The following is a 20762-nucleotide window of genomic DNA, read 5'->3' on the forward strand; positions in this document are numbered from 1 at the left end:
TGTTTCAAATTTTTGCAAAATCTTTTGGTTTTTAGAGCTTTTTGAATTTTTGAATTTTGAATAAGGAACTATGGGCCTGTGGTTTGTAAAAACAAAACAGAAGTCTTTCTGAAGACTTTTTCACCTCAAAGAGACCCACAGTTGACTGTTTGAATGATACGTACTTATAACTGAAGATACTTTCAAGCATGACTTCAAGAGTAAGCCTCAATTTTCCCACTAGTGGCACAATTACCAAGAGAAACGTGCTCCCTCTCCTCCAGTGAGTCTGATTTAAAAAAAAAAAAAAACCTCCTGAGAGATTTCATCTCCATATCCTGTCTTCTTTTTATTATAATTATGATTATGATTATTATACTTCAAGTTCTAGGGTACATGTGCATAATGCGCAGGTTTGTTACATATGTATACATGTGCCATGTTGGTGTGCTGCACCCATTAACTCGTCATTTACATTAGGCTTCTTCTTAGAGCCGACACACATGGCACAGAACCCACTTTCGTCAGTACTCATGGTCATTCTGGCAGTGATTCTCAACCACAAGGGCTTGTCCCCAGAAGACAAATGACCCCATTATGAGCAATCTTCTATCCTCTAAGAATTTTTGGTTTTTCTCCCCAATAAAAAGATGATTCTTCTAGCTCTGGCAATAATTGCAACTTAATATTAACTGGCATTGAGATCTGTAGAGCCCTTTAAGAATTTGATCATTTTAAGTCCAGAGCATTAATTTTTAGTCCTGGCTATACATTAGAAACACACAAGGAACTTTGTTAAAAATAGATATCCAGGCAGCACCAGATCAACATACTTAGAATCTCTTTTTTTAATGCCCCTGCTTTGCTACAGCCCTCAGCATAAACTTATTCTTCCTACTGGATAATCCAGCACTGGGTGAGCCTTCCAAACTTGTAGTCTGAGCCCCATGTGCAAGAGGGAGGAGAAGAGAAAGAGAGCAGTATGGTAGACCATCCCAGACTGCTATGCAGTCTCAGAAAGGCTCTGCAAGGCCACTGGAGTCTTCAAGCCAGAGTCAGCTGTCAGAGGAGTTCTGTGTCTCCTAGAATTTCTAGACTAAGTGAGTCTTAATATAATTGCCATACTCAGCCAGTTGCTGAGAGAAACTACGGAAGGCATGGACTCAATGCAAATACCACAATGGATTCCAAAGTGCAGCTGGGCCCCTAGGTCAACCGCATTCTCTGTAATCCCCCAGTATTGGAGGTCTGTGCCACAGATCTCCAGTGTGATAAAGGGGCTCAGTACCCCTGAGAAAAAGCTTATCTGACTAGTATCTGGTAAAGTCCTCCATAACTATTAATATAACTTCTCACTATTATTGGATTGGAAAAGGAAAAGGGAAAGACAAAAAAATAAAGCAAATGTTACTTGAATAACACAAAAACCACAAAGTTTTCACACCTGTAAACAATGTGCCAAATGTTTTATTTCTCTCATATGCAAGTAATTGACTCTCAAAGCATTTTTAAAAAACACATTATTACACTTTACCAATGAATTATTTCTGTCCCTGGAGATTAAATCAAATAAAAATGTTACAAATAGTATCAGTATGATATAATTTCTTAAATATATAGGACATGGTAAACAGCTGTGATTCATATGAAAAATATAATCAGATATCTCAAATTCCTAATTCTGTTTTAAAAACACAAAATACTAGAACACTTGCTATGAAATTGCTGATAATGATCCCTTTAACAAACTGCAATTAACCACTAATATAGAAATTCAATTTAAGCAAAAAGTTTTATATATTATACTTTACAGAAAAAAAATAATTTTGAAAAAGTAATGACAAACAGAGATCAAACATTTAGGGCATTAGTTACTGCATTCTCTTTTTAGAATATACATCAAGTAACACCAGTAAAATTTAAAGTTTTATGACCAGGCCTTAAAAAACATGAATGATGATGACAGAACCACTACCATACATAAACAAAAATAGAGCAAACCAAGTGCGTCCACATCTTCATGAATTCAGTAATTTGAAATAAATGTTGTTATGTTAAACATTATGAGCAAATCTAAAGGTTCAACCAAAAACCTTAAATATTTTTGAGTGTTTAAATTTAAAGTTTTAATAGTTTATCTCTGAACAAGGATAGAGAAAGGACAAAAAAAAATACTGTACTGAATTGATTCTCACAGGGCCTGCTCCCTCAAGGAACACAGTGTCATTATATAGGCCTTATTTATATATAAAACAACCAAAGAATTTTCATTCTTCTTAATAAGTATTTAAAGTACATTCTAGGTGTGCATTAGGAGTAAATGTTAATTTGTGATGCCCTTAAGTCTTTCAACCTGTAAGAAACAATTTCTGGGAATATAAAAATACTGAATTTTACATATTTCAGAGTCTTGAGAAACTTAGGGTGCAATATTTTCATGTATCAGCAAATAATTGTGTCATATAAGCTCATCTTGAAAGAGCATGTAAATAGCTTCCAAATTTTTATAAATGCTACATTACAGAGGGCAGAGTGTAGATATTTTAAGGTTTGATTGTCCACATTTTTTTATTAGAGTGCAAGGAGGAAAAGTAAGCACCAAAGTAAAATATGCTTTATTCGGGGGAAAAACAGTGTTTTCATGAAAAGAAAATAGGAAACATGTCATTTCTCCCTTTAGTGGCTTTTCTTCATTCAATTACCTGGCTTACAAAAAACTGTTAACTCAGTTCAATTATTGAACAAATCACTCTTAAACAAAATGTCAGGGTCCAACATTTGTCCATGGCCTAAAGCCTTTTAGCCGGCTGTGGTGGCTCATGCCTGTAATTCCAGCACTTTGGGAGGCCGAGGCAGGCGGATCACAAGGTCAGGAGTTTGACACCAGACTGACCAACATGGTGAAACCCATCTCTACTAAAAATACAAAAAAAATTACCCGGGCGTGGTAGCATGCACCTGTAATCCTAGCTACTCAGGAGGCTGAGGCAGGAGAACTGCTTGAACATAGGAGGCAGAGACTGCAGTGAGCCAAGATCGTACCACTCCAGCCTGGGTGACAGAGCAAGACTCGGTCTCAAAAAAAAAACAAAAATAAAAAAACCTTTCAAAGAACACTAGTCATCCTAAGCTCCTTTCTTATTCTTCAGTAAGGCTTTAATTAAATATAAGCCTACTGACCTTTGCTTCACAATTTTAATTTTAATGAAAATTTCATTCTGAGTTTGAAGTGATGTTTCTTCAACGGTCTGACCCATTTGGGTGGTGGCATAGAATTGGACTGCTAACATATACATGGTTACAAAATTAGAGTAAAAACCAAAAGGTGAAAAAACTAGAAAACCCAATACTAGTTATTCTAAAAAAATAAAACTAAAGGATTGCTTGAAAAATTGTCTTTAGCAAGATAAAGCAGAGTGATTTATAGACAAGACCAGTGATCGTTTTTTTCCCCTGTTGTAGCACCTAGGATCTGTGATTAAGATGGCATTTGGGGTCTGAGAAGTCTCACTGATGACTGCTTCATCAATTTTTGCTGCTGTCTCGTTGACTGTGCATCCTCAATGGCATTACGTGCTCTCTGTAAAGTAAAATACTTATTTTGATTTGTAAAGACAAGTATAGGCTCATTTAATTGAAGGGAAAGGTATGAAAACAAGGGCTGAAGCTCTCCAAACAGGACCAATAGCTAAGGACCAAGGATAGAGTCCAGATATGTCAAATAAAGATAAGACCCTTGCACCCGACTGAGTCCACAGTATATTAAGTTTATATATCCATCCATAGTTATAATTGGGAGAGCTTTGGGAGAAATAATGGCATTCATTATAAGAGGCTTTTAAAAAGGTATTTCAGCTAAAAAAAAAAAAAAAATAGAGGTGTGCTCTTTAAATTGTTTACCTCTGCTGTGGTGGTGTCCTTCAGGTAAACTTTTCGAACACAGCCTTGACTGGCACTGTCTTTTTTGTGGAACAGACCCTGTTCCTGTTTCAAAAGAAACAATGACAGAAAAGAAATTATTCTGAGGAAAAAAAAAATCCTAACTTTTAATTGTATACTTAAACGTCAACTCTATTTTAAAACAAGTAGACTAACCAAATACACATATTCAAGTAAGACATGAAATAAATCATCTTAGAATAAGGACAGTATTTCCATATGTGAGTTGTTAGAATTTATAAAATTGGATGAACATACATCTATCTGTATAAAATAATGGCTTTCTGCAGGCTATGATAAATAGCCTACAGAAACACCACTTGGTAACTCATCACATCTGACAAATCAAAAAAATACTTCCCTCATTTCTTTGGCTGATACATAAAATTTCTGTATAATGTAAAATACATTGAGTCAATTCTCACCATTGATGTGAAAGAAAAAGTGATAACTGAGGAAACTGTAAAATATATGCACAGTGACCTAGTCTTTCCTAGTTTGAAAACTGTATTTCATACACCAAGACATTCGTTAAATTTTGGCACTCTACAATGCAGTAATGCTGAAATACAAAATGGCAGGGTAACATGGTATTTCCTTTTATTTGTAAATTTCCATGAAAAGATAAGTAAACATAAATTAAAAGGTACCAGTACTCACATCTATAGCTATTAAATTTCACAGTAAATGTTCTTCTGGCTACTAAATTTCACAGTAAACGTTTTGTAGATAGTTTCACTAATAGAAATAACATTATTGTTTAGGGAAAACAAATACACTAAAGAAATTACCATATTTAGAATAACAATAGTTTTTTAAAGGCATGAAAATAATTTTATAATATATATAATGTAACAAACATATTTCAAAGAAAGTTAAGTACTTGAGTCTAAGAACTACGCAAAAGATGGAGTATCACTTTTACAAATTACTATGTAATTAAAATAAAAGTTCTTCTTTACAAAATGATGGGAGAAAAGACATAAAAGTATTATTACACACTTAAATTATATTAGCATTCCATAAATGCCAAATATTACAAACATGGGAATTTTGGATACATTTGTTTTTATCAAATCACTTAATAATCTTCTAAAAACCTAAAAAGAGAGAATCTTTCCAGAAATACCTAAGATTATAGCAACATGGGTGTCCATATGAAGTTAAAAAAAAACTCTCCTATTTACTAATGCTTAATTCTACGAAAAAGGAAATATCAGCATATCAGAATCTTAATTATTTGGGTGGGCAGACTGATATTTCACTCTATGCAATCAAGACTGCCAGAAAATAAAGTACAGTTATACAAATAAATTGATTACATCTTTCTTTATGTCTCAGCATATAGTAGTAATAACAACACTAATCCTTCAAACATTTTGTGCAGTTAACTGCAAAACAGTCTGAAAGCAATGAATTCTTAGCTCTAAAGGTATGACATGTTTTCTTACCTTAACTGAAATTTTTAGCACATTTTCACTGACACTAGGAGGAAATACAAAATCTTCAAATGGACATTGCCAGTCTACACACATAAGGCCCAGGATTTCAACTTCTTTTATACACAACACTCGCCTATTTTGCAAAAGAAAACAATAATGATGAAGACAGTTTATTCTCGCCAATATTTCACCCTGCTGGATGGCAGAGGTAGCACTTGCCTAGAAAATAATACAAACTGGCATTAAAAAAAAAAAAACCTGCTTCATTTTTTTTTAAAGTCTAGGTAACTGTCAAATAAAGAGCAAATACGACACCTACCAAGTAACAAAGTAGACTTTCAAATATTCCCCTTCTGTCAATCTTGCAGAATTCAGAAAAGTGTAACTTTTTTTTTCTTTTTCTTCTTTTTTTTTTTTTTTGGTTAACTGACCAAAAAAGCTGATAGGGAAATCATCTTTGGAACACATAAGAAACAGGCTATATTCTCATCTGGGGAGCAATAAAGGCAGAAGCCCCTGAAAATGTTTTACTTGGAAAATTATTAATTGCTCTTTACTGTCAGCCATTTATGCCTTCCAGTCAAGAATGAACGTGAAGGAAATGTCATAAACCTTAAATGTCAGCAAAGATTCACTTGAGGCCTACTAATAAAGATCAGATTTGAACACTTTAATGCTAATATACTTTATCACAGAGTATCTTATTTTATTCAATGGCAATTAAAAAAAATAACAGAACCCTTAAAGGGCATCCACATTGATTTCTCAGTGTGTGATTCATTTTGATTACTGATACAACTATACTTAAAATTAAGCTTCTATTACAGAAAGCAAAATTACAAAAGAAGAGAAGGACTATTAATTCAACAAATATTTAGGGTGCCAGAGAAACAAGGAAGATAATTCTGCTTGAGAGGTGCTCACTGGCTAGAGGAGAAACAAACATGTAAATAAATGCTACAGCACAATTAGACAAGGGCTGTAACAGAGTGTGCAGATTAGTCTTTTGGAGCAAGAGAGAGAGGAACAGATCGTATTGGTAAAGCAGGTGACATAGGAGTTGCTTCTTGAAAGGAAGGAGTTCTCTATGTGGGTAAGGGAAATGACAGTCCAGACAAAAGGAGGAAACACACTGACATACAAAGGAGTACAAAAAACGAAAGACTTGTTTGAGGAATGTGGAGGTCTGCAGCTGGAATACCAGATAGATACCATGGTGAAGTGGTGAGAAAATGAGCTTAGCACCAGACCTTGAAGGGCTACTTTTTTTCCTTTTAAAACATTTTTCACTTTTAATGAAACAGGAAATGACATGATAATGTTGTTTCATTTTTAATGAAGAGGAAACAACATGATAATATTTATTATTTTAGATTCATGGTTCTGGTGGTAAACAGAAGGGAGGTGGCAAACAGAGTGGCAATAGACAATCAAGGTAAGAAGTTACGGCAATAGTTCAATCAGGAGACAATGAAAGCCTTAAGTATAGCAGTGGCTCTGAAAAGGGAGAAGAAAGGGCTAGATACGAGATGTTTAGAAGGTAAACATGAATGAACATGGTGACCAATGGAGGGTGGAGAACTGAAATAGATTCCTGGCATTATATTTCTCAGCAGAGGTGCTATTAAATTGTGGACTTGTATGGCATACTCTTGTGCACTGGACAAAGTTGAACATCCCTAGCTCCAGCCTAGTAAGTGGCAGTAGCGTCCTGCAATCACTGTGGCAATCTCCAACACCACCATGTTTCCAAATAGTCTCCACCGCCCACACTCCTGGCCCCAGTTGATAATCTGCTGATAGAGCTAAGGATGGCTGTTACAAATCCTCGTGCCAAACACAATTCACTATTCCAAATATCTTTAAACTCTTCTCTTTACCATCCCAATAATACCACTGTTTTCCTACCACCTAGAATGTCTCCTTCATTTTCTTCCTCTTGCACCATGTTTGCCTGGGTTCAAATCTTGGTCTTCCACTCACACACTCTCTCAGAATGGTCTCTCAGAGAGATCTCAACTCCAGATTTTTATCCAGACTCTATCTATCTATCTGTCTATCTATCTATCTATCTATCTACCCTCCCTTCCTCCTCCCTCCCTCCCTATCATGTATTCCCTTCTCCTCTACATCCACTCAGTCACCAAGACTTGTCTCGTAAGTCAAATCCTCATTCTTTAGGTCCTCCCCACTTCCTACTATGATAGCTGCCACGGTCTTTATGGTGGACAGAATTCTAAGACAGTCCCCAAGATTCCCCAACCCTGGTATATATCTCTGTACAGTCCCCTGGATTTTGAATATAATGGATTTCACTTCCAAGATTAGGTTTTGTTATAAGGCACAGGTGACTTTAAGCCAAAATTGTTTATGTAGGTGGGCCTGACCTAAGTTCATGGACTCTAAACCTGGGTAAAACACCAAGAAGTCAGAGATTCAAAGCATCCTTGCTGGGTCGGAATAAGGGTAGTTTCTAGGAGCTAAGAGCAGCCTGCTGGCTGACAGAGGTCAAAGAAACAGGGATCTTAGAATTCTGCCAACAATAGCAAATGAGCTTTGAAGTGGATTCTGTGGTAATTTGTTGTGCAGCAACAGAAAACTTATACAGTCTCTAACTGGTCTCCTTGCCTCCGGACTGATTCTCTTCCAGTATAACATCCAAACCGCCAAGGATCTTTTAAAACTACAAGCCTCATCATATTACTTGTTTACAAACCTTCTGTGGGATAGAAAAAAAGAGAGATTACTCACGTGTGTACTATTCTGTGTGAGAAGCTACAAGTGATATCAAACAAAAAAACAACGGACAGCCAGGTGTGATGGCTCATGCCTGTAATCCCAGCACTTTGGGAGACCAAGGCAGGAGGACTGCTTGAGCCTAGAGTTCAAGACCAGCCTGGGCAACATAGTGAGACTCCATCTCTACCAAAAATACAAAAGAATTAGCTGGTGCATGCCTGTGGTACCAAGTATGTGAGAGGCTGAGGTGGGAGAATCACCTGAGCCCAGAGAAGTCAAGAATGCAGTGAACCACGATCGAGCCACTGCATTCCAGACTGGGCAATGAAAATGAGAACTTGTTTCAAAAAAATAAAATAGCAGACTAGACCTTAAGCAAAAACCAGTGATTCTCCATCACATTAATGATACAACCTAAACCCTTAAAATCTTATGAGCTGCTACCTATGACTCATCTCCCAACACTAACACCCTACATCCAGCCATTCCACACTGATCTTACTGGTCAAAGTACCATAGTGTTGTATGCCTCCGCTTGCCTCTAGTTTACCTATGCAAGAGCTACATACTCAAGACTCAGCTCAAGCACTCCCTCATCTATAAAAGCCTCCCTGACACTTTTCCCATGATACTGTGGTCCCCATCTTACTGTACCAACCGTTTTCCATATGTCCTCAGAGACTGTTCATCGCTTTTCTCAGCACCTATCATACTGTGATGTCACTGATAATCTGTAGTCCCCCACCCATTAAAATAGGGAAGAGACAGAGATGTAACTTTATCTCTGTGTCCCTGTATTTGTCATATGTTGATTTTTTTTTAATCTGCTCAATAATCAATTTCTCAATAAAGATTACTAAAATAAACTACAGCAGAGTTAGGACCAACTAGCGAAACTATAGTCTAAGAAATTTAGGTCATGAGAACTTGTGTTTTGTTTTTAAAAACTCATTAGAAAAAAAACATTAAGGGACTAAGTTTTGGGTGAATTTCAAAATTAAAAAAAGCTATATACTGAGAAACTCAATTAGTAATCATTAACATGTCAATAATACATTTGACAAAAAGGGCTAATGTCATTAATTTGCAAAATGTTCTTTAAATTCAGTAAGAAAAAGACTAACATACCAATGAAAAATGAGCAAAGAATATGAACAAGTAATTCACAAATTAGCAAATATAAATAGATGATGATATATTAAAAGGTTCATGCTCAACAGTAATCAAAGAAATGCTAATTAAAACAAAAAATTATTTTCTACCCATCAAGCTAGCAAAAAATAAGTTTAAATGATAAAACCTAGTCTCAGCAAAACACAGGAGAAAGAACACTTTCATATATTGTTGGGTGGTATGTAAAAAACTGATACAACCTTTCTGAAAAATGACTTGGTGATATACAGAAAGGAACTCAAAAATCTTCACAACTTTTAAATTAGCAATCCCACTTTTAAAATTTTATTCTAATAAAATAATAGAAAAAATATTTAGTTACAAATATATAACAATAAGATATTAGGGAAAAATGTCCAATAACAAGAGAGTATTTGAATAAATTATAGTATATCCACAAATACAAAATTATGCAGTCATTAAAAATCACATTGTCAAAGAATATTTAATGCTTTGGAAAGATGATCACATTATATTGAAAATGAAAAACTGACAAGACTAAAATGTAATAATGCATTTTTTTGTACATAGTTTTCATAAAATGTGCCAGCTAATGTGGTTATCTCTGGGTGCTGAGATTGCTTGTAAAGGATATTTTTAGGGGTTATCATATAATCTGTTATTCAAACCAGGATGTTTTTAAGAATGAAAGGAATAGCTATTGATAATTTCATAGGGACAAAACGTGCAAGCAAACCTACTGTGTCCTAGGCAAACCAGAATGTATGTATGGTTAGTTATTTTCATTTTCTTTCTTTTTTTTTTTTGAGACAGAGTCTTGCTCTGGTGCCCAGGCTGGAGTGCAGTGGTGCAACCTTGGTTCACTACAACGTTCGCCTCCCAGGTTTAAGTGATTCTCCTGCGTCAGCCTCCCAGATAGCTGGGATTACAGGCATGCGCCACCAAGTCCAGCTAATTTTTTGCATTTTAGTAGAGATGAGGTTTCACCAGGTTGACCAGGCTGGTCTTGAACTCCCGACCTCAAGTGATCTCCCCGCCTCAGCCTCTCAAAGTGCTGGGATTACAGGCTTGAGCCACCACACCCAGCCTATTTTCATCTCCTTATTGTCAATACTAGGGTGACCAAACTGTGCTCTTCAAGTCAAATTCAGCCCAAAAAATTTTACTGGAACACAGCTATGTCATTCTTCTACATATTGTTCATAGCTGTTTTCTTACTATAAGGGCAAAAATAAAAGGTTGAGAAACACAGTATGGCCCTTAAACCCTAAATTTTACTATCTGTCCCTTTAAAGAAAGTTTGTTGACTCCTGATCTATGTTATCTACAATGAATAGCCATAACTTTAGCAATAAAAATTATTTTGGATGTGGTGGTGCATGCATGTCTATAGTCCAGGCTACTCAGCAGGCTGAGGCTGGAGGATCACCTGAGTCCAGGAGTTTGAGTCCAGCCTGGCCATATCTTTAAAAAAGAAAATGTTATTTTTAAGAATACTAAATTTGGAAGAAATGCTACTGTTTTAATGTAATCATTAAAGGTCTAACTGATTACCATAATAACTACCTCAATCAAATAAATTCTTGTTAGAAAGAGTCTACTAAGGCCAGGTGCTGTTGCTCATGCCTGTAATCCTGGCACTTTGGGAGGCCAAGGTGGGCGGATCACTTGAGGCCAGGAGTTCAAGACTAGCCTGGCCAACATAACAAAACCCTGTCTCTAATAAAAATACAAAAATTAGCCGGGCATAGTGGTGCATGCCTGTAATCCCAGCTACTGGGGAGGCTGAGGCACAAGAATCACTTGAACCCAGGAGGTGGAGGTTGCAGTGAGCTGAGATCGCATCACTGGACTCCAGCCTGGGTGACAGAGTGAAACCCTGTCTCAAAAAAAAAAAAAAGGGGGGGGGGCGGAGAAAGAAAAGGAAAAAGAAAAGACAAGGAGAGGAGAGGAGAAGAAAGAAAACAAGAGAAGAGAAAAGAAAAGAGTACTAAGTAAGGTTAGCAAGGAAACCAACTCATAGTATTTACTGGTCAGGTATATTTTACTAATTACCTCCTAAACAACTCTATCAGTAACTAGATTTTAAATGATGATTATTTTTCAATGTACTTGAAGAAAAATCAAATATATAATGTATACAGTAATACTCCCATAGAATGGCTTAAATCAAATAAGTACTAAAGTAATACATATTACCAAAAAAATCCCAAATTGATTCTCATTGCCTAGTACTGAATTATATAAAAGCGATATAATTTTAAAATGAATTAACACATTGCAACAGCTAAATACAATATCTAAGAACAAATAAACATTGTTTTGGCTTAATCTATTGAAGACGACAAAATTATGGACATAAAAAATAAGTGATTACTTGTCAAAGTCATAAAATCTGCTTTTTAGATTGTTTTGTGAATATTTTTACCTCTTAACTAATGAGCAAATCGCATGACTGGAGAATCCTCTCTTACATGAGGATTCTTACATGACTGGTTAACCTCTTATCCTGTCATTCAGCTTTCCTTTCTTCCCATTCAAATAAATTTAAATGCAGTCATGAGGAATCTAATGCACATTTTGCCTACTGTAAGAACTCTGCCTTACTCTTATAAAGCTCATCACTAACAAAGTTCTGAAAATTATTAATCTATAATTGTCATTTTGGGATAAGTTTACTATCTAGGATAAATCCCAGGAAAATAAGCTTCGTAGTTTAGTCTAAGTTCTTGTAATTAGAAAAATTATCTACCACAACCAAATGCTTAGGAAAAGCTGAGATAAACATATAGAAGTAATGCCATCCTTTAAAAGTGGTATGCTAATCACCCAAAATAAAACTTAGTAAGAAAAGTGATTCATGAATTAATCCTCCATAACTGGACTTGTAATTCAAGAATAAGGGTATCACTATTACAGGTATAAAGCCTGTTCTAGATTCTCTCAGTAGTTGTGTAACTTGGGTAAGTCCCTAAGCCACACTGAGTCTCAGTTTCAGCATCTTTAAGATGAGGAGGTTGGAACAGAAAATCTCAAAGGACGTATTTAGATCTGTATTGTTGCAATTCTATGAAAATGAACATTTTGCCATTCACTTTGGAGAATTTCAAGTACAATTCTCCAAATCTTCTACCATTTTAGCCTTCAAAATTCTTGTGACCTATGCAACTAAGTAGTATTTGGAAAAATGTCACTGTAAGTCAGTACCTATTTGTAACCATAAGGATTGTCTTCTTGCTTCCAGGAATAGCACAGTGGTATCGGTAAATCTCTCCTTCCAACTTTTTGATATGATTCTGAAAAGGAAACCAGGCTCTAGATTTGGGAAGTATATGCATTTCAGTAGTATTTACAATACTGTATATTACCTAATTATAATAATAGTGTTAGGAAAACATTTATTAAAAATAAAAGCACAATTCTACATACTGGTACATGAAGCTAGAAAAATATTCACAGCATGTTTGTAAGTTAACTTCCACTGCAGCCTTAAAAGAAAACCATGTATTAAATGCTTACCAAGTGGTCTTCTGGCAAAATATATTTTGTTCTGTAGTAACTTAGAAATATTAAAATATCTACCAGGAATTATCACACATTTTAATTAAGAAACATATGCTAATATAAAATAACTACATTAACATTACAGGGGCTTTGAAATAGGGGTCATTGGTAGGATGCTGGGGTGGGTCTCTGAACTACCTAACATAAAATAGAAAATTTTGAAAATGTGGTTCTAAAACTTTTTTCAGAACACAGTTCATATTTTTCGTCAGTTCTTTTTTTTTTTTTTTTTTAAATCATGGGGGGGGGTCTGTGATCTCTCTCAAAGATTAAGAACCACTGGTTTACATACAGTTATTAATAGATATTATACACATAATAAAATTCCAAGATAATTAATGTTTAATGCTTCGAACATTTGATCTCATAGGTTAAACATGCATGGAGAAGTATATTTATATATCAAATTATATTTCTTATAGAAAAGAAAATATGACAATATTAATATGAACAATTTCTAAGATTTCAAAATAGCTGGCACAATTTATTTCTAAAAACAAGTATCAGCATAAAGTAATACAAGTATAAGTAGTAGTACATTAAAACACATTTATTTTCCTTTTCAGCTATCTCAACAGTATTGTGACTTGAATTAGTCAAATATTAAAAACAAAATTTTTTTAATAATGAATGCTAATGAAATACTATTACTGACATTATATATAATGCATGGTTGAAAATAGATAATATATATGAAAATACAGAACATAAATATACTGAATAAATAAGACCTTAACATTTTATGACCAAGCATATAATGCCAATATTATTAAAAGGATAATATAATCAATATAACCACAGAGAAATCACACTTGGTATTATTTCAATGCTTAAATATACATTTTTTAAAGTTGCTTGGTACCTAGTCATTCCTTGACAATTGCAAAAAGCCATGAATAAGGAAGAGGAATCCACAAAGAACTGGGATCTCATCTTCAGAATGAGTCTCAGAGAGGACTGCAGATTTCACAGCAATACTTACTTGTTTCACAATTCACTTGTGCGAATTAGCTAAAATCTTTTAACATTTATGCCTTAATTTTTTCACAGAGAAAATGGGAAATGAATTTAATAATGTAATGCATTTATCATCAGCTTGAAATTTAAATATGTTAAAATACTTAGATGTGAAATGCAAGTACAAGAAATACTACCCACTTTCTATCTTGTATGCATTTTCGTTACTTATTAGGCTATTGTGCTTCAAACCATTGAGAGCTTTTAAAATATAATTTATCACCACAATACACTTTAGAAAACTTGTTCTCAGCACTACTAAAAACCCACTACACTCTGAGATTCAGATTAAGACATTCAGTTACTAATGGCAGCAGGAGACCAAATTAGTTGATAAAATATTCACGTCCCCTTCCCAAAAATGCAACTTGAGGAATTTAACAATACTTTGCAAAACCCCTTTACCCAGTAATTCAATTTTTTCAAGTAAATTCTACAGAAATATGAAAAAGCAAACAAGATATAAAAAACCAAAATGTATAATGATGTTTATTACAGCACTATTACTGTTAGTAAAATAATAAACAAATTTAATGTCATGTATTAAGAGGAGTTAAAAACACAATGTAATGTTACCTCAATAGATGGTAATACAAGAATTAAAAATGTTAATGACGCATTTCTAAGAACATGGAAAAATACAACTAAAACTAAAAAGCAAGAAATGTGGTTTTAAATGTTGTATGATCATAAGTATGTGAACCAAAATGAGTATTAAATGACTATACATACATACATATAATGTACCTATATATATGTGTATATATGTATGGTGTGTGTATATATATGTATGTGTGTATATGTGTATATATGTATGGTGTGTATATATGTGTATATATGTATGTATATGTGTATATATGTGTATGTATGTATACATCTGTGTATATGTGTACGTGCATGTGTATATGTGTGTATATATGTATATGTGTGTATGTGTGTATATATGTATGTGTATATATATGTGTGTGTGTGTATGTATGTGTGTGTGTGTATATGTATGTGTGTATATAGGTGTGTGTGTATAAATATGTATGAAGATTAGAGGATAAGTAGAATACTACATCTCATGAAAACATATGATTTAGTAACTCTCAAAGCTACGTATTGAAGAATACAGAGTACTACTTAGGAGAAAAAGGAAAACGAGGATCAAAAGATCTCCAAATAAATTATTTAGAATTTGGCCATATTACGAAGGGCTAAAAGGATATAATTTTATACTCTAATGTTCTTTAATGTTTCCATGTTTTGTTATACTTGGTCCCTTAAGGACAGAAGGCTTCTTTTGTATCCAGTACAGACTAAATAATCAACAAATATTTTTACCCAACTGACTGATCACAGCAAGATGGGCAAAGAATGAAATAGCCTAAATATCTCAATTATCCATGCCCACACTTGACATTCATGGCAAAAACTACCAAGTCCTCTCATTAGTGTATAATCATTCTATTTCTTCCAGTAATTATAACAATGCATTAAAGTTTTAAAAGTTGTCTGATATCTTAATTAAAACTAAGAAATCAGACAAGATTATACGTTTAGAAAAATAATTAAAAGTTTCTTGAAGTTTTGTGCTTTTTGACAGAATTATAAAAAGATATCACAAGGAAAAAATTAATAAAGAGCTAAACAAAACAAGAAAAAATCTTAAGTTACAGGAGTTCTCAAAAGTAAGTCTCATTAAAATAGCAATACAACCAGTAAAATTAAAAATTGTTACTTTTAGAATCTCAGGAAGGGTAACTATTGCAGATGATTTAAGTCAGCATCTTGAATTAGTTATTTGTGCTTGACTCTCCCAGAAAACTGCATGTGGTGACATTTTTGCCATCGCTAAATTAGGCAAAAGAAAGGTTTGTCAGCTACTTTTAACATTTACATGTTTTGTTATACTTGGTCCCTTAAGGACAGAAGTAATTTCCTTTGTATTTCTAGCACAGGCTGGTTTTTGGATGTCAGTCTTTCTTCTTTAAAGTGCTTATTTTAAACATAAAACATTCAATTTATTATTTTGATAACTGCAATCCTTAAAATACATAATCCAACTGAACAATTATATGTTAATAGTTTCATTCTCTTCAAATACACAACACACTAAATCTGTTTATACTTTGGCTTCGTTTCTGAGGTGAAACATGAAAGTTGCTAGATAAGACACTGTTAAATTAAACATTTCCACCATTTATTACAAAGAAAGAAATTGAAACATAACTTATGTTGAGAACTAAGAGGGTACTAATTTCAAAAATAATGATTTATAATTATTTTTTCTCTCATTAAGACAATAAAACCTCTCTAAGGATTTAAAAGCAAAAGGTTGGTTTTTGAAAATAAAGAAATCTATGTATTCAAGTGCCACATAGCAATCTGCATAATTACATATTCAGCTTCTATTTACATTAATTAAAACTAATAATTATGAAATAAGTATAACCAACAAGGAGATTCAATATTTGAAAAGCAGAAATGCTAAAGGCTGAAAATGTATATAACATAATAGAAAATGACTATCATTTATTTAGCAACAGTAACAAGGGGTTAAACAGGAAAAAGAGGGATGAGGAAACATCCTCAAAATTCATGTGCCAACTATTATTTGAGGTCTAAGGGCAGGCTCAGAGCAACTGACAATTCAATTATTAAAGCAGATGCTCCAGTTAATAGCCCTGTAACTTAAGTAAATTTAGAGTCATTTGTGAAACAGAAAGCTACGTAATTCCATCATCACGACTCACAAACATAAACATATTCACTAAATTGGACATAATAATTGTCCTGTTTTTCAATTTTACCTGAAATGTACATGAACACCATAAGATAAACTTTTTGAAATGATAATAACAATATCTGTTTCTGAGCTCAATATAGTCTTTCATCTATTAAATGGAGAAGAGAGTTGATTCTCTGCATCCTTTAATATTTTATACTAATCTCTTATTTCAGTACAGTATTACCAGGGATACCACAAGTTTTTATTTGTAGTCAAGCCACTACTATGAAAAGTTCAGATGGAGGTGAGAGTTTTAAAGAAAATTTCATTAAAATTGACAATGGAATTCAGACACAGTCAATTAATACCACAGTTTGTTTTGATTTTTAAGGATGAAATCAAGTAGTAGTTTAGGAAACATTTATTCCTGTATTTCCAGTTCTTGCTGTGCAGGCAGAAAAACAAAGAAAATAAAGTTAGAAGCATGCAGAAAGATAGATAAAATGTAATCATATACAATAAAAACCAAAGGAAGAACAATTAAGAGGCATTTTATTTTAAAGTCAAGGCAGAAAAATATTAATAAATTTCTTTTGGGGGAAAGCCTGTCATGGGAGAATAGCAATTTATATATGTATATATTATCGAAATATAATAAAGTTAAAACTAAAATAAAAGTCAAAAAGCTCTTAAATTTTCTTCAAGGTTTAACAAGATCATAATTATATATAATCTTTTATTCTCTCATCTAGTTCTATTTACTGAAATCAATCTAGATTTACAAAGCAGTGCAAATAAATTAATTTGGTTTGGAGAAATGAAGCAAAGAAGTTCCAATAATTAGCTACAAAGCAGGAAACCAAAATTAACAATATTAACTAAATGAGCTATCGCAGAAATAGTGACATAACCTATGAGTTAACATTATCTTTTCTGCGCACGACAAAAGCTTTGCTCCTATGTAGAAAAAAAAAACACCTGTATTTTCCATTTAACACATGCTAAAATGAAAAACAAATAATCAAATTCTACTCTACAAACTATGTATAACACTTAAAGAAGTTCGTGAATCAGGAACTTTAAGAACCACCCATGAAATCCTGGGCCTAGAAATCATTAAAATTCCATTTCACTCGTGACCATGAAGAACAGAATTTACCTCAAGTAAGTCCGAGCCCTCAGATTCCTGTCTGTCATATGGACGAATGATGCCATCTTCGTGGATCAGGCGAGGAGGACGGAGACTAGATACCTCCTCAGTTGATTCTGCTGCCCTGAATAAGGCATCAGAGTAAGTGTAAGAAATTATGTGAGAGTAATTCAAAATAATGTGTGTGTTGATTAAATATATAAATATTTCACAAAAAAAAATCAGTAATTTTAAATAATTTTCCCCAAATAACGCAAAAGTATCAAAACCAAGTCTATCTGACTCCAAGTCCCCCAACCTTTTCTAAAATAAAAAGAAATATCAAAATAATAAAAGCAGGGCCTAGCTCATCGACTCTTTGTATCCTTGGTGTCTAGCACAGTGCTTGGCACATGGTAGGTAATAAACATTTGTTGAATAAAGGGGAAATTCAGCCACAAAATATGTCTTGTCTTTTCTTTTTTTTTTTTTGAGACAAAGTCTCACTCTGTCGCCCAGGCTGGAGTGCAGTGGCACAATCTCAGCTCAGCTCACTGCAACCTCTGCCTCCTGGGTTCAAGCGATTCTCATGCCTCAGCCTCCCGAGTAGCTAGGATTACAGGCGCCCACCACCACGCCCAGCTAATTTTTGTATTTTCAGTAGAGACGGGGTTTCACCATGTTCACAAAAAATGTCTTTTCATATTCCTTTCTGGTGGCACTCTATGTTTAAAGCTACCACAGCTTTCAATGAGACTTTAAGATCCTTAGAAGCACTCAAATAATCTAATCTATTTATGTATTCCTTGTAATAATTAGCACACAGACACATACCTTGCACACAGTATGTACTCAATTACCTCTGAATGCCTTGGAAAGTACTACTGGCCATATCTATGATTCCACCAGTTGGACGAGCCACGGCACCCACAAGCCCTTTTCCAATTCCTTTAAAGAATCCAGCAGCTCCTTCCTTTTTGGCACCTTCAGAAAACCAATGACAATGAATGGATAAAGATATTTTTAAATGAGCAAGTTTGAACTCAACCAAAACCTGGGTCAGACACTGAACTGTTTTACTCAGGAAGTTACAAAAATGTGGCTTTCTAAAGAAGTTAAATGTAATCCTAATGTGATAAAATAGTGGTTCTCAAAGTGTGTTAGAAATGCACATTCTTGGGCCCCACCCCAGACCTAGTGAATCAGAAACTCTGGGGGTGGGGCCAGCATTTATGTTTTAATAAGCACTCCAGGTGATCCTGAAACATGTTCAAGTTTGAGAACTACTGATCTAGGAGTCTCATCAGTACCTGTAACTTGCAGGTGTAAGAAGGAACCAGAAAACGTTCTCTTTTTTAATGCTGACCATCAGATTTTTCAAGGAGTGTGCTTTTAAAAATATATATAACAACTTTATTGAAATACAGTTCATATACCATAAAATTTACCACTTAAAATGTACACATTAAATTTTAGGATAAATTAGCTTTTAGTATGTTCTGACTTGCACAACAATCACCACAATCCATTTTTAAAAATGTTTATCATTTTAAAAAGAAACCCCCTTTCCATTAGCAATCATTCCCTATTTCCCCCAACCTCTCCCCACCAAATCCTACCCAGTGTACCTCCATTCCTCCCTGCCCCTCCCCACCTCCAGACTAGGTAACCACCTAGAGATTCTTTCAATCCCTATGGATTTACCTATTCTGGACATTTCAGACAAATGGAATTATGTAACATGTGGTGTATTGTGACTTTTGTTTCAAGGTTGATCCATTTTGTAACAAGTACCAGTACATGATTCCTTTTTATGACTACTATTCTAATGTATGGAAATATCATCTTTTGTTTATTCATGCATCAGGTGATGGACATTTGGGTTGTTTCCATCTTTTGGTTATTCTGAATAATGGTGCTATGAACATTTGTGCAGTTTGAACACCTGTTTTCAATTCTTCTGGGTGTAAACCTAGGAGTAGAATTGCTGGGACACATGGTGACTCTGTGTTTAACTTTTTGAAGCACTGACAGACTATTTTCCTCCAAAATGACTGCATTATTTTACAGTCCCACTGGTAGTGTATGAGGGTTCCAATTTCTCCGCATCCTCTTAACACTTGATTCTAGCCATTTCAGTAGGTGTGAAATGGTATCTCATTATAGTTTTGACTCGCATTTCCCTATTGACTAACGATGTTTAACGTCCTTTTATGTGTTTATTGGCCATCTGTATATCTTCTCTGGAGAAATGTCTATTCATATCTTTTGCTCATTTAAAATTGTGTTGTCTTTTTATTATTGATTTTTAATAGTTCTCTATATGTTCTAGATATGTCTTTTATCACGTATATGACTTGCAAAAATTTTCTTCCATTCCGTGGGCTGTCTTTTCCCTTTCTTCATGGTTGTCCTTTGAAGCACAAAAATTTTAAATGTGGATGAAGTTCAATTTATGTATTTGATGAGGTCCAATTTACGCATCTTTTCTAGCAAAGTTTGGCCTAATCCAAAGTCATGAAGATTTACTCCTATATTTTCCTCTGAGTTTAACAGTTCTGCTCTTACATTTAGGTATTTAATCCATTGTGAACTCATTTTTTATATATGGTACAGGTAGGGGTCCAATTTTGTTCTTTTGCTCATAGATATGAAGTTGTCCCAGCAAATCTGTTGAAGACGGTTCTTTCCTATTGAATTATCTTGACTTCCTTGTCGAAGATCAGTTAACCATAAGTAAGAGTCTATTTCTGGATCTTCGATTGTATCCCACTGTTCTATATGTCTATCCTCATGTTAGTACTACACTGTCTTAGTTACTGTAGCTTTACAGTAAGTTTTGAATTTGGGAAGTAGAAGTCCTCCAACCTTGTTCTTTTTCAAGACTTTTTTGGCTATTTTGGATCCTCGGAATTGCCATATAAATTTTGGACTTGGCTTGTCAATTTCTGCAAAGAAACAAACTGGGATTTTGATAGGGATTGCACTGAATAAGCAATGTGCTTTTTAAATGGGATAAAAACAGCAATAGCAAAAATGAGTAAATTGCTACTGAGGGCCCAAACAAATCTAGTTTATCTCTGGCCCTGCTAAAAATATCATTCAA

At 34.2% G+C, this 20762-nt stretch overlaps 1 protein-coding gene across 2 annotated transcripts in view; it reads right to left on the bottom strand.

Annotated features, from left to right (window-relative positions):
• Nucleotides 1-1416: 1416 nt before the first annotated feature.
• Nucleotides 1417-20762, bottom strand: part of LOC116268582 (vacuolar protein sorting-associated protein 13C-like) — an 80528-nt gene continuing 61182 nt past the window's right edge. Inside the window, exons 34-39 of one of the 2 annotated variants that reach the window (XM_031662172.1) lie at nucleotides 18517-18640; nucleotides 17687-17801; nucleotides 12441-12529; nucleotides 5370-5493; nucleotides 3880-3963; nucleotides 1417-3559 (exon numbers count right to left, since the gene is read on the bottom strand). In XM_031662172.1, the coding sequence (XP_031518032.1) occupies nucleotides 3458-3559; nucleotides 3880-3963; nucleotides 5370-5493; nucleotides 12441-12529; nucleotides 17687-17801; nucleotides 18517-18640 (638 nt within the window). In that variant the 3' untranslated portion in view covers nucleotides 1417-3457. Of the gene's footprint in view, nucleotides 3560-3879; nucleotides 3964-5369; nucleotides 5494-12440; nucleotides 12530-15699; nucleotides 16973-17686; nucleotides 17802-18516; nucleotides 18641-20762 lie in introns of those variants that run through there. The other variant, XM_031662173.1, reaches the window with a different exon arrangement.

This window comes from Papio anubis, unplaced genomic scaffold, assembly GCF_008728515.1.
Source record: "Papio anubis isolate 15944 unplaced genomic scaffold, Panubis1.0 scaffold46, whole genome shotgun sequence".
Taxonomy (NCBI): Eukaryota; Metazoa; Chordata; class Mammalia; order Primates; family Cercopithecidae; genus Papio; species Papio anubis.